This window comes from Lagenorhynchus albirostris, chromosome X (genome assembly GCF_949774975.1).
Source record: "Lagenorhynchus albirostris chromosome X, mLagAlb1.1, whole genome shotgun sequence".
Classification (NCBI taxonomy): domain Eukaryota; kingdom Metazoa; phylum Chordata; class Mammalia; order Artiodactyla; family Delphinidae; genus Lagenorhynchus; species Lagenorhynchus albirostris.
In genome coordinates this window covers 115,936,461-115,951,697 of record NC_083116.1, presented here as the reverse complement: position 1 = coordinate 115,951,697, position 15,237 = coordinate 115,936,461, and the positions used below count along the sequence as shown (strand labels likewise).

At 43.8% G+C, this 15,237-nt stretch overlaps 2 protein-coding genes across 7 annotated transcripts in view; both read right to left on the bottom strand.

Annotated features, from left to right (window-relative positions):
- SH3KBP1 (SH3 domain containing kinase binding protein 1) overlaps window positions 1–15,237 on the bottom strand; it is a 344,191-nt gene that overhangs the window by 62,954 nt on the left and 266,000 nt on the right. For all 6 annotated transcript variants that reach the window (XM_060136885.1, XM_060136886.1, XM_060136881.1 and 3 more), the window contains one exon: window positions 7,687–7,794. In XM_060136885.1, coding sequence (XP_059992868.1) covers window positions 7,687–7,794 — 108 coding nt within the window. The remainder of the gene's footprint in view (window positions 1–7,686; window positions 7,795–15,237) is intronic.
- LOC132513410 (broad substrate specificity ATP-binding cassette transporter ABCG2-like) lies at window positions 12,875–14,266 on the bottom strand. Its single transcript, XM_060137728.1, is given in 1 exon segment — window positions 12,875–14,266. A coding segment is annotated over 1 exon segment (1,377 nt). The 5' UTR covers window positions 14,252–14,266.

Below are 15,237 nucleotides of genomic sequence, written 5' to 3'. Positions count from 1 at the left end.
ATCAGCCATTACGGGAATCAAGCAAGCGACATCCTTTCCTAGGCAAAGAGGTAACTTACCTCAACGTAATAAAGGCCATATGTGACAAACCCAGAGCCAACATCATTCTCAATGGTGAAAAACTGAAACCATTTCCACTGAGATCAGGAACAAGACCAGGTTGCCCACTCTCACCCCTATTATTCAACATAGTTTTGGATGTCTTAGCCACAGCAATCAGAGAAGAAAAAGAAATGAAAGGAATCCAAATCGGAAAACAGGTAAAACTGTCACTGTTTGCAGATGACATGATACTATATGTAGAGAATCCTAAAGATGCTACCAGAAAACTACTAGAGCTAATCAAGGAATTTGGTAATGTAGCAAGATACAAAATTAATGCACAGCAATCTCTTGCATTCCTATACATTAATGATGAAAACTCTGAAAGAGAAATTAAGGAAATACTCCCATTTACCACTGCAACAAAAAGAATAAAATACCTAGGAGTACCTACCTAAGGAGACAAAAGACCTGTATGCAGAAAACTATAAGACACTGATGAAAGAAATTAAAGATGATACAAACAGATGGAGAGATACACCATGTTCTTGGATTGGAAGAATCAACATTGTGAAAATGACTTTACTACCCAAAGCAATCTACAGATTCAGTGCAATCCCTATCAAACTACCAATAACATTTTCCACAGAACTAGAACAAAAAATATCACAATTTGTATGGAAACACAAAAGACCCCGAATAGCCAAAGCAATCTTGAGAAAGAAAAAAGGAGCTGGAGGAATCAGGCCCCCAGACTTCAGACAAAGCTCCAGTAATCAAGACAGTATGGTACAGGCACAAAAACAGAAATATAGATCAATGGAACAGGATAGAAAGCCCAGAGATAAACCCACACACATATGGTCACCTTATCTTTGATAAAGGAGGCAGGAATATACAGTGGAGAAAAGACAGCCTCTTCAATAAGTGGTGCTGGGAAAACTGGACAGCTACATGTAAAAGAATGAAATTAGAACACTCCCTAACACCGTATACAAAAATAAACTCAAAATGGATTAAAGACCTAAATGTAAGCCCAGACATTATAAAACTCTTAGAGGAAAACACAGACATAACACTCTATGACATAAATCACAGCAAGATCCTTTTTGACCCACCTCCTAGAGAAATGGAAACAAAAATAAACAAATGGGACCTAATGAAACTTAAAAGCTTTTGCGCAGCAAAGGAAACCATAAATAAGACGAAAAGACAACCCTCAGAATGGGAGAAAATATTTGCAAATGAAGCAAATGACAAAGGATTAATCTCCAAAATTTACAAGCAGCTCATGCAGCTCAATATCAAAAAAACAAACAACCCAATCCAAAAATGGGCAGAATACCTAAACAGACATTTCTCCAAAGAAGATATACAGATTGCCAACAAACACATGAACGGATGCTCAACATCACTAATCATTAGAGAAATGCAAATCAAAACTACAATGAGGTATCACCTCACACTGGTCAGAATGGCCATCATCAAAAAATCTACAAACAATAAATGCTGGAGAGGGTGTGGAGAAAAGGGAGCCCTCTTGCACTGTTGGTGGGAATGTAAATTGATACAGTCACTATGGAGAATACTATGGAGGTTCCTTAAGAAACTAAAAATAGAACTACCACACGACCCAGCAATCCCACTACTGGGCATATACCCTGAGAAAACCATAATTCAAAAAGAGTCATGTACCACAATGCAGCTCTATTTACAATAGCCAGGACGTGGAAGCAACCTAAGTGTCCGTCAACAGATGAATGGATAAAGAAGATGTGGCACATATATACAATGGAATATTACTCAGCCATAAAAAGAGACGGAATTGAGTTATTTGTAGTGAGGTGGATGGACCTAGAGTCTGTCATACAGAGTGAAGTAAGTCAGAAAGAGAAAAACAAATACAGTATTCTAACACATATATATATGTAATGTAAAAAAAAAAAAAAGGTTCTGAAGAACCTAGGGGCAGGACAGGAATAAAGACTCACATGTAGAGAATGGACTTGAGGATATGGGGAGGGGCAAGGGTAAGCTGGGATGAAGTGAGAGAGTGGCATGGACATATATACACTACCAAATGTAAAACAGAGAGCTAGTGGGAAGCAGCCGCATAGCACAGGGAGATCAGCTCGGTGCTTTGTGACCACCTAGAGGGGTGGGATAGGGAGGGAGAGAGGGAGACACAAGAGGGAGGAGATATGGGGATATATGTATAATATAGCTGATTTACTTTGTGATACAGCAGAAACTAACATATCATTATAAAGCAATTACACTCCAATAAAGATGTTAAAAAAAGCAAACATGTATTAAAAAATAAAATAAACCATGATAAATGTCAAAAAAAAAAGATACATCCTTTCCTATAAAAGTTTGGAACGTACAGAACTCCCGCCGAACGATCTTAAGGTTGGCACTCAACTGTAATGGAGAATGTGGGAAATCTATTTGATTGAACCGTGATATGTCTGGAGATGGACAATGGATGGCAAGGGGCTGATCAGCCATGAAAAGAGAGAAAAATGGAGAGTTGCCGAGGTCACAGGTGCGGGGCTCTTGCCAGCATCCTCTGCGCTTAGTGAACTCAAGATACAGTTCCCTTGGCTCACTCTTCCCCCTGGTGCCTGACAGGGCCTCAAGTTGGACATGCAAGACCCTTCGTGAAAATAACTAGCTCCTCTTCTTTTCATTCCTTGCTCTCCCGGAAATCACCAAGTAAATGTGGTTTCCTATAGAATCTGGCTTTTAAGGAATCAGGCTGAGAGGGAGCAAATGCCCAGGGCAGGCAGACCTATGTGCTTCCGATGGGCTGACATTTCAGTTCCTGTTGCGATTAGTAAGCTGCCAGTCTGCTCCCCGGGTAAGTCTCTGTGAGTTTGCAAATGTGAGCCTGCATCACAGTTACAGGCATCCTTAGAAGTCTTTGAGGGCAGGGTTCTGTATCCCTGAGGCCGAGAGGCAGACCCTCCACTGTAGAGCATTCACTGGGGAAACGCCTCTGGGAATCTCAGCAATGCCCTGGTTTTCAACATGGCACAAGCTCACAAGAGCCCCTCAAATCAGTGCATGCAAGAACAGTACCATTTTCTGGTGATTTGAACACTTTCTTTTAAAAGAACTGGATCCTGAGACTTTCTTAAAACACTATCTTTCAGAAACATCATCTTTCAGGATACCTGTTCTATTTTTTTTTTTTTTTTAATGACAGGAAGATGTTGTTTCTGCAGTTCAGAGAGTCCAAGTTCCCTGCTTTCCTTCAGTCCTGACAACAGAGCATGTACGTTGCTTCATCAGAGCTCTCAGAATATTTAATCTTTCCATTCTAATATTCAATTTTACTGTCGAGGCTCAAAATAAACAGGCAGCCACTGAATCTAGGTTCTCACATAAATAGCTTATATAATTGCTCTAAAATCTGCACCAAGAGATCGACTGGTGCTCTCTGGGAATATCTTGGGGAAAAGCCCCGAAGTCTTTACTACCCCGGTGAGAGAGAATGTGCTGAGCACCCTCTGAAAGAAAGACCTCGAGGAGTTCCAAAAGGCCCCGTAGTAACCACCTGAATCTGCACCGGAGCAGAGAATACACCTGCTTCGTCAGAATGCTTCGGTGATGCCTACTGATTCAAGAGGTCTGCCGTTGAATAATGCTGTTTGCTCCTGTCTACCCTAATCATCACACATCGTCCTCTTTTCTGGATGAATGACTGCAACCCCAGCTACTGGCAAGACAAGATGACATCTGCTGACACTGATGGCAGAATAATGTTTCAGACTCTGTCATTCACATAGTGCATTTGTGTTAACGATTCTAATCATCTTTACACAGTCAACTCAGCACACAACAGCCCTGTCTCCAGTCGTGGTGTCACGAACTCACCAACACTCCAGGTGCAGTTCTAAAGGCTGGTGTAACAACCAATGCAAAGCTGGTTGGCGGGTTTTATAGGCCAGAGGGGACGAAAAGGATATAATACTTTGAATCTGCTAAAAGCTAAACGTCACATTATACAATTGCTTCTCAGCTGTAGGTATTACTTTGTCTGACAGGTATAACTACTGTTTCCCTAAAACTGAGTTTTCTGCTTCTTAGGAACAAGATTAAAAGACCCATCAAAGAGATGGTGTTTGCTTGTCTGGGGTGGGAAAGATGCCCACGGGCCCCAAAGAGCATGCATGCCTCTGAGCACACCAAGACGAGTCCGCTCATCACTGACAACGTCACTCTCTTAGCAGGAGTCCTCCTGTAATACCTTATGTAACAGAGCAGAGCTTCTAGAAAAGTATGCCATGGAGTCTCTCTCACTTGAGTGAATTTATTGCCCCCTGAAATATGGCTGGGGACTAGAAGGCAGGGCGCTACAACGTAGGCAACCACAGGCTTTGCCCATTTGTGGAAAGAATTATCCAGATTTACCTCAGCCTTCAAAATCATACTACTTCCATCAGGACCAAGGAGGCGGCAAATGTCTGGCAGGAGGGCGAGCTTGTTAAGATGCCTTGGCTGAAGGGAGAGGCATCACCATGAAGGTCTTGGTATCCAAATGCTTTGGATGTGAACACCTTTTACCAGGCTCGCAAAGATGAGGGAGAACGGTGAAGCGGGTAGTCTGGGTGGCCCCCTGCTGCCCAACACTAAGCCCACAAGGACAGCGACCATGTGTGTCCTCTTCACTTCCCATCAACCAGCACAGCAGCCAGCCCAAAGAAGGGACCCAACAGATACAAAGTGAATGAATGAATAAACATAAAACATCACTGTCAGGCAGCAGATCTTCCCCCTCCCAAATATGCAAAATGACATCAAGGTTATGCCATCCTGTACTTGCTTGTCTCCGCAAATATATATTATAAGGCACTAGATTTCTTTTTAAAGGCTATTCATCCAAGTTCTTAGATGCATCTGGATCCCCAGGGAAGCTCACCAAGGTAACTCCGTGCTGATCTGATGAACTACAGTCAGATTTCTATCATTACTGAATGTTTTAGCTGGAGCCTTCCAGCTAAAACTTGTGCTAATAGTCATTATTACAAAGACCAGAAGAGTTAACACGTATGGGGCGTTTGCAAAGGACCAGGCGCTGTGCTAAGGAATTCATATGCATCATCTCAGTCAATCTTCTCAACAGTTTAACAAGGTAGGTATGATTATTCTTGCAATTTTACAGATGAGGACACAGTCGTTACTCAGTATTTGTGGGAGATTGCTTCCAGTACCCCCCGCAGCCAGCAAATTCCGCAGAAGTTCAAGTCCCTCATATAAAATGGGCAAGTATTTGCATATAACCTATGCACATCCTCCCCTATACTTCAAGTCATCTCTAGATTACTTATAATATCTAATACAAGGTCAATGCTATATAAATGGTTGCAAATACAACGTAAATGCTATGTTAATAGTTGTCATTGCACAGCAAATTCTAGAAATTCAAGTTTTACTTTCAGGAACTTCCTGAAATATATTTTTTAGTATTTTTGACTCAAGGTTGATTGAATCCACAGATGCAGAACCCGCAGATACCGAGGGCTGAGTGTACTGAGGAAACATTCAATGAGTTGACCTTGAACAGAACAGCTAAGTGACAGGGCCAGGATTCAAGTCCAAGTCTATTCAATGCCGCAGCCTAGAGTCACAACCACCGCACTCCATAAATGTTTGCCAAACCTCATTCCTGTGTCTTACTGTTTTAAACATTTACTATATAGTCATTACTAAGTGCTAGCGTCTGTTTTTCTCGAGGATGAATTCTGTCAGCTGATAACCCACCACGGCAATCATTATCAACAAAAATGGGTCAAATGATTTTGCTTGGTGGAAAATGTCTTTACTGAATGGTGAGCCCTTCTCTGTTCTGTGGATTTATTCTCCTCCGAAAATATGGCTGGAAACTAGAAGGTGGGGTTGTCATCACTTAGACAGATACCTGTATCTACACTAGAGCTTCCCAAACTGTAATGTGTAAACAGATCACCTGAGGATCTTGATAAAATGCAGGTTCTGAGGCACCAGGTCTAGGGTGGGGTCAGAGCATTTCTAACAAGCTTCAGGTGATGCTGATAAAGTGTGGTCCACGGACCAGCAGTAAGTCTCAATGATCTAGAAAACACTGGGAAGCAGAATATAGATTCTCTGAACCTCAAACTTAATTCCTAGAGAGAATAACAGATGTGGAACAGAGCATCCTTCAGCTAAACAATACAAGAAAGAAAGCTATCAAAAAGCCTAAAAGGTGTGGCCCTTGGCTTCAAACCAACCTACAGGCCATAATCTTGGTGGGAACCTACACCATCTGGCTCCTTGAACAATCATATGCATTCATCTAAGCAGTGCATACACCATCAATGCTGTTTAGTATCCTTGGCAACCAATCCACCAGTACTGTAGTTACCTTTCCCGAACCTCAGCTCCATGGGAATGGTGATGAGTCAAGGTTCATGGTCCAGTAATAGAGCCCCCATGGGCAGGAACAGAATGCAGGCTGGGAAAGGTGGGCAGAAGTCACATGAAAGCCTGACCAAAGAGCCCTGAGGTGTAGAACTGGCTGGAAAAGACCAAACTGCTGCCCCCTTAGAATGTAAAGTGCTTCTAACTTTTCAACATTTTTTGTTACATTGTCATCAGAGAAACAACACGCCTGGAGTGAGGCGAACAAAGATGGACTGGCTCATTTAAACCACAGCGTTGTAAAATGGGTTCCCACAAAGAAAGAAAGCACAGATCAGAGGTGTGTATACACACACACACACACACACACACACACACGGGCATGCATGTGTATTCATGTCCACATACACATACACAACACACACACACACCACACACAGAGTTAGGAAGCTTAGTAGGCCTCACCCTGTATCCTCAGCTTAACAACGTGCTTTTCAGCCACTTCCACAATATTGGCCACTTTACCCCCAAGGACATGCTATGCAGGATGCAGGCCATCCACTTACTAATGGAGCACCTAATGGTTCTTGCTGTCTATTTGGGTACTTAGACGTTCCAGGTACTGCACCAAGTGCTTTACCCACATTACCTTGTTTAGTCACACGACAACCCTTAGAATAAGGCGCACTGATGAGGAAACTGGGGCTTGTGGAAGTTAACGGACTTGTTCACACATACCAGGTATGGAGCAGCCGAGGGCTCAGAACCCGGGTCCATCAAACTAAAATGCTGGGGTTTCCCTGGGGGCGCAGTGGTTAAGAATCCACCTGCCAATGCAGGGGACACGGGTTCGAGCCCTGGTCTGGGAAGATCCCACATGCTGTGGAGCAACTAAGCCCGTGCGCCACAACTACTGAGCCTGCGCTCTAGAGCCCACGAGCCACAACTACTGAGCCCACATGCCTAGAGCCTGTGCTCCGCAACAAGAGAAGCCACCTCAGGGAGAAGCCCGCGCACCGCAACGAAGAGTAGCCCCCGCTCACCGCAACTAGAGAAAGCCCGCGTGCAGCAACGAAGACCCAACACAGCCAAAAATAAATAAAATAAAATAAATTGATTAAGAAAAAAAAAACAAAGAAACTAAAATGCCAGGGCTCTTCAACAATAAACTTCCCCACCCCACATCCCCAGCCCTGTCATGGAAGCCACAATTCTGACAGCAGGCAGAGCACTGAGATCCAAGCCGCAGAGACTTACATTCCCCTCCTTTTCAAAGTCCGGAGGAAGTAACTTCACGAAGTTGTCGGGGAACACTCCGCGTCTGCCATTGAGCTCTCCTTCCCACCAGCCTACGTCGATGCAGTCCTAGGAAACAGGAGAGCAGAGTGAGAAATGGGGTAAGCACCCTACAGGGAGCTCTGACACCCTTTCTAGAGAGATCGAGGAGCTTTCCTTGAGGCTGCTATCAACGGTTACTAAGACTAAATCAGCACAAACCCCAAAGTCGGATGGGAGAACAAAAGCTTAAGTGCGCTAGAGCTGTCCGCTGGGATTCAAAACCCAGTGTTGCCTGTAGATGCCGTAAGATCAATAAGATCTTCTGTTTTTCCCTTAAGGATAGGAGGATATGTATTTTCTTCATTTTAATTTTCCTGAAATAAAATTATTTCATTAACTGAAAACGTGGGTTAGAAAACATCACACGCACAAATGTTCTCTCTGATTAGCCTGTCACAAAGCTTGTCGAAATTAAGGAGGGCTTTGCGACAGGCAGGCAAGCGCAAGAAAACTCACAGTGTATGCAAGCTCATTAATGTACCCTCTCCTTTCCGTGCTGATGGGGCACAGCTGTCATCATGAAGAGCCCTTCCCCCCCACCTTACAGAACTTAATGTTTGCTCACTAAATGAATGAATCAATCTCTTCATTCTTCCAGATCAAAACTGCTTCCCTTTGAATAATCCCTATTCTGTTCACTCACTTGTCAAATGTTTATTGAGCACCTACTCTGTGCCGAGTGCTAGGGAGAGTGAGAGCTCAGCCTTTGCAAGCTTCCATGCTGAGCCTAATGGCCTCGTGGCTCTCCCAGGCATTCACCCTCATGCCATTTTTCCCCATCCCCAACTGCTTGGAAGTTTGATTTGCTCTAGTCTGATAATATATCTCGCATTTGTCCTCTGGGTCCAACTCCACTTCTCCCACCCCAATCCAAGACCCATCTGTCCTGCTGTAAACCTCCTCACTTGGGCATTTCTTCCTTCCCAGTGTATGTACAGCATACACACCACTGTCAAGTACAGGTCCTTGAGTAAAAACCCAATTCTCAGACTGTGGTCAACAATTTCCAGCTAAAGCCTGAAATGAGCGAAGGCTTTCCAAAAAATGCTAGTAACACAGAGGACTTTGAAAAGAAATGCTCAGGAAAGTGAGGAATTCCTGCTCAGGGCCCACGGAGACGCACTCATGGCCCTCCACAATACCAGTGGGGCTGGGGAAGGGGTGACGAGGCCTCAAGCGGCAGATGTGCAGCTGGCCTAGGCCCTGGGGATAAGCCTCTGGAGGCCCTGGCTTACGTGACTCACTATGTGCCTCGCTAGAGCATCCATTCCAGCAAAAAGAGAAACACATCTGAATTGTTCACCATTATACCCCCAGCCCAATGCACAATATAATAAATATTTCTGGAATCAAAGAAGACTCTTTCTAACCCTGAGCTCTGTGATCTCCCACAGCCCAAGACTAGGATTACTGCAGGACAAGATAGCCTCCATCTACCCCAGCCTGTGAGGATTCTATGGAAGTTAACACAGGGCCACCTCAGGTGAGAAGTAAATGCTCAGCATCATCTTCTACCCCAGTGGTATCTGTTATAAGGATAGACTGACCTGAGTCCTTCATCACACTATAAATTCTAGTCGCCACCAACACCAAGAGACAAAGACACCTGAAGCATCAAGTTCAGATCTACTCAGGACAAATCAAGGTTCAGGAGACTTACAATATGAAAGAATGCTTATCTTTCCTGGAAAGTGCCAATGAGGAGCCCAGGCAAGTATTCTGTTCCTGCCCACGTCACGTCACGCCCTAAACAATCTAGCTGTAGTCCCTAAGAAGGGACTCATGAACATGGGTGGTGGTGGCAGAATCTGATGACTTCTGACGTTCTTCCATCCCTGAGAAACTGTTATGGCATCAACGATATCAGAAAAACTTATGAAGGAGGAGGGGGTGGAATTTCTTTACTCCTAATCCTTGGAAATTAAGTCTTTCAATCCAGAGCCTCTGTTTCTGAGGAAATTCCTGGCATAATTTTTTTTCCCTCTTCTTTTTCTGGACAAGTCCCTCTCATCTTCAAAGCCTAACTTGAAACTCATCTTTAGGAAAGTGACTATAATGGAAGCTTTACCTTTTCTCTGACACTCAGAACTGTGTTAATTTGCATTTCACGATATCCCATTCAACAAACAACTATTATATGTAAAGTATATTTAAATTCATTCTGTAGGCACCAAACATTAAACATGCAAAAGAACATGATCCCTAATTCCAGGGAGCTTAGAGATTTGTCTGAAACACACACACGCACACATGCACACACATAACATACAAGGTCCTTTTTTTATAACAGGTATCAACCATGAGATCTAGTACCAAAGAGGAGAGAATCACGAACAGCTTTTCAAATAATCTTAAATCTTTTCATGTGTGAAGGGTTTGCTTATGTGAGGAGTGGACTTATCTCCACATTCATTTCAGATCATCTGATACAGAATTATGTCCATAAAAGGCACTCAAATATTGTTTAGTGCTATATTTCTTTTGAAGGCTTTCTTTCAAACTTTCTAAATGGTTCAAGGCTATGCTTCCCATTAGCCGTACGCAATCAGTAACCCAAGAACCACTGTAATGAAGCCTCCTGCTTCATATGTGAGAAAAACAGCAAAGAAAATTTTAATAAACAAAACAAAACAAAAAAAGCATATGCAGAATAACTTCAGAACTTATGCACGCCTACAGGGGAAAACAGTGCATGGACATTACATTTATTATACCTCCCATCAGTGGTGAGTAGCTCGAATGGCTCATCTATGTTCTGCTTTTTAAGGAAAACATGAACAGTGCTAATCATTGTGTAATTCAAGGTAAGAGAGGGAAAGCATGAAGATAGAACACAGTATGTCTAATTGTTCTGACTGGTATAAGAACAAATACAAAGCTCACGGATGAGATAAGTATGTTGAAGAAAGAAAACTGACAGCATGACAGAATACTAAGAAAAGTGAAAGGGAGTCTGCTGCAGGACAGAAAATGGCCACAGGGTCAAGATGCCTGGAGTGGGACAGAGATTTAGAGAACTGAGACTTCTTTTCCCCTAGCAATAGAAGCTAATTTAAGGGAAGCAGGAAGAATTCTGACAGCAAAATGAGAAATGAAAATAAGTCATCTTCAACAAACCAGACAAAAGAACTAGGCTTTTGGCGGCAGAGATGAAGAGAGAATTATTTGTATGAGAGCTCTGCTTCGAGAAGTGTGAAAGAACAGCAAATGCAATTTATTTAATGAGGACCTAAAATATGCAGGATAGGAGAGGAATTCAGGAGGAAAAAGAAAATCATGTCCTTATGGGGCTCCCAAGCTCAGAGCCTAATGGGAGAGGCAGACACAATGAATCAACATGGCACCAAAACACCGGCAGGAGTCCTAGGCTGGATTAACAGCAAGTGGGACCAAGAGAAACCAGGCAGCCTGAAAGGAGAGAACGAGGGCAAGAATCAAGGTAATGAGAAAGGTCAAGGGTGGGATCACCAAGTGTGAAGGAAGGGAAGAGGGCGAGTGGGAAGCTGGGGTCATAGAAGAGAACATTCAAGAACTGGCACTTAGAGTGAAGGCAATGTTTGGCTCCCAGGAGATTCCAACCAACCTCTACTGAAGAGTGATGTGAGGGGTGAGGCAAGATGGCAACCATGAGTGACGGTGGGGGGGGGGGAGGGAGAATGGACAGTCAATGATTTGTGAGGCCAGAACATCATCAGGATGGAGTTAATGTCCCCAAGGAGGATGGCAGGAGGTGGGTGAAGGCAGGAGAATGAGGCAGTAGGTGACCACTAAGGAGAGACGCAGTGTTGGCAAAATACTGGAAGATTTTAGGGTGACCATATAATTTATTTCCAAACCTGGGACACTACTAATAATTATACCACAGGCACAACCCACGATGGTTACGCCAAGATCTACCCTAGTGGATTTTGAGATTCCAATAAGGATGAGGAAAGGGCAGCGTTTGCAGGTGAGGGGATGGCCTTTAAATGAGGCAGGAGTTTGCAGTGGGAAAGAGTTAAAGATCAGCATGTAGATGGAAGTTTCCAGAACAATGATGATTAGAAATAAGATCTATTCACATGTAAGCAGAGGAAAGTAGACCTCGGCCCTTATCAAGAGTCAAAGAGTATGGCAAGAATTATACTTCTGACATAGAATGCTCACTCTTCTATGATTAAGCCCTCAAAATGGTTTCTCTATGCCTCATCGCCAGGCAGATATTAGCATAAAATATATTTTTCCTTGTAAAATACAAATAATGCTTTTCCTTTTAAGGAATGAATAAACAGAGCCTTAGGTGTGCTGTACTCCAGCCTCAATGTTCTGCACTATCTTGGGTTAGCCAAGATATCTCAGAGAGAGGAGAAGGAGAGCGAACTTGGGCCATCTGATACTTAAGTGGTCCACTAGTGATAAAAACTCTGGGTCTCAGTTCCTTGATACACAGGAGATGTTTGAGGTGTAAAGAGTAACACAACTGCTGCTGGTTTGTCGTCATTACTGTGATTCTAGGGGCTGGTCCCAGAGACCTTGAGGGATAATGAGGCCAGGAAAGTGTCTTAATTAAGCACACATACATCTGTCATGCGACTCAGCACCATCTTCCGGTGAAACCCCCTGGCAGCAGCTCACACACTTGGAGGGCTCAGGGGAGGGATGTGAAGCCCCCAGGGTGTGTCTGAGGAGGGAAGTCCGGCCCAGACCTCAGTGTCAGGCCTTAGTTTGCTCCATCCTGCCACAGAGGCCCTGGGGAACGTGGCGGAAGCACTCCACCAGTGCACACAGCTCTCGCACTGGGGGTCAGCTGAGAGCCGCTCCCTGTCATCCAACCTGGCGGCAGGGAGTCACCTGTGAGCTCTGTTGTGTCTGCCTCTCGTCTAGGCACTTTAAATCTTTAGAAAAGACAAACTTGCCACTTGCCTTGTAAATTGCAAACCCAGCTGCAACCTCATTTGGGGCTCCATTTCGTCAAGAGTGCAAAGCAACATCTTAGACCAGTGCTTCTCAAAGCTGGCTGCACATTTAGAATCACTTCTGGCTTTTTTTTTTTTTTTTTTTTTTTTTTTACTGAAATCAAGATGCTCCCTTTTTAAGGTGGGGTAAATCATGTAAATTAAAGAGAAATTTAGGAAAAATGTTTAAGGAATAATAATTTCAGGTAGGCAACTGTAAGGAAGGTAACAATCATGCGTGCCAAGGCTACGTGATTCCTCCACAGGCCCCAAGGTGAGAAAGTGACGCCCTCGTTTTCCAGAAATTCTTTGCCAGTACATATTGCATAGCTATAGGTACTGTTTGTTGTTACACTGAGTCCTGGGCAGAAGTTTTGTCCCAGAAATTCATTATGCTGCAAAGCCGCAAAGCCATATCGAGGAATGCTAAAGTACTGAAGCCACGAGAGCCAAGGCACAACGGTTCTGAGATTTACCAACAGCCCTGAAAATATCATCATAAACACAAAAGAGATGGTCATGAGAAGCGTTGCTATGGATACCACGCTCTGACTTGCTGCTATGGCCAGCGCCATTGAACGGGCTGAATAAGCCACCATCATCACGGTAAACATCATGATGAAGAAGGCCTCCACCTGTGGTTTCAATCCTAACAGGGAGTATGTTATACTAGCAAATATAATACTTGGTAACATCCTCATGGGGAGTAAATCAGATAACAGTTTTCCAAAGAAGTAAGATGACACTCTGTAGTATCCACTGATATATTCATGTATGAAGAGCTTCTTCTCGACCACCAGGAGCTCCACGGCCGACACACTGCTGAAACACTGGTTGGTGGTCAGGAAGAAGCGCACCCCGGCTCTGTTCTGCATTCCTGTAGGATCATTTTTTAGATGGTAGAAAATGGCACCTATAACCAGTCCCAGGATGACTGTTACAATTATCTGAACTATAGAAGCCTGGAGATCACCCAGTAAGTTTTTGAATGAACGCCTGGAAATCCATCTGAGCTGATGACAGAAGGAGGTGGCATAGGTGATCTCCTTGTAGACTGAAATATTCTTCTTCTGACCCCCTGAGAGTTGATCTAACTCAACTTTTGTCTCCTTGAAGAAGGAGGAGTTGGCATAAAACTCAGTTAATTTTCCTATGAGCGGAGTATCTTTCTTGGAAGGCTCTTCAGTCTCCCTGGCTTCACCATCTGTGTCTTCTCTGTTTAACACCACAGCACAGGAGTCTCCATTAATGACGTCCAGGAAGAAGTCTGCAGGGTTATTATAGAGCTCACAGTGGTAACCAGTGGATGGAAAGTAACCCAAGGCCTCCTGAGCAGGCCCGTGGAACATTAATCTTTCTGAGGCCAACAAGGTAAGGCTATCAAAGAACTTGAAGATGGAATAACGAGGCTGATGAATGGAGAAAATGACTGTCTGTCCTTATTTAGACATTCTCTTCAGAAGCAAAAGGACAGCATTTGCTGTGCTTGAATCTAAGCCAGTTGTGGGCTCATCCAGGAACAAGATGGATGAATCAGTAATAAGCTCCATTGCAATACTAGTCCTGTTTCTTTCTCCTGCAGACACACCACGGGAGATCAGGTGAAAATGACAATTCGGATTCACTAGGTCTGGGGCTGGTCAGAGATTCAGCATTTCTAACAGGTTCCCAGGTGATGTCAATGCTACTGGACCACACTTTGAGTAGAAAGGTTCTCAAAAATGGTAAGCTCCTTGAAAACAAAGGATCTTTTATTTATATCTCTGTATCCACCAAATACCTAGCACAGTGCCTGGAAAATATTGATTATGAATACACGTTGGCTGAATGGATGAATCGATGGATGGCCCAAGCTGCCCCCACAATACTAATCTACTTCCCACAATTTCCAAACATCCGAAGTGACGTCAAGTTGAACGAGGAAGAGGCAGGTCTAGATTAGCTATATAAGAAAGCTTCATCTATTCAATCAGGCTTACCGGTTGGTCTGTACTGAATATTTGTTCATATTTGTGGTAACAACTTAAAAAGTACCTTGAAAAGGTAGGTCACATTTTCTAAGACATCATAAGTGCCCTGTTCGAGTTTGGACAGGAACGTATAGCTCAGAAATCGCCATAGCAAACCCCCAAATGATGGGTTCACCACCTGGTCCTCTTGAAAAAGAAAAGCACTCTGCTTGGTCACTTCCCCTGGTGGTCAGCTGTCCCCACACTCCCTAGTACCGATTTCCCAGAAATCATCCAGCATGGCTGTTTTCACGACCTTCTCTGATGACTGAAATATCACTAGAGGAGAAAGTGAGTGTTATTTGACCTCGGTATGGCTGTCAAGTGAGCCTCTGAGTGCCCCGAGGCGGGTCTCACACCCTCAACATCCCACGAACAGTATGAAAAGTGCTGTTTAATATTTACTAATAAACACCTTCTGCATGGAGCTTCAGGGGGACTGTTGAGAGGAAGCTCCATGGAAGCCGAAGCCCATGAGCACTCAGTTCTACCGCTGCTCGTTAACACCTCCCGAAGAGATGCGATCA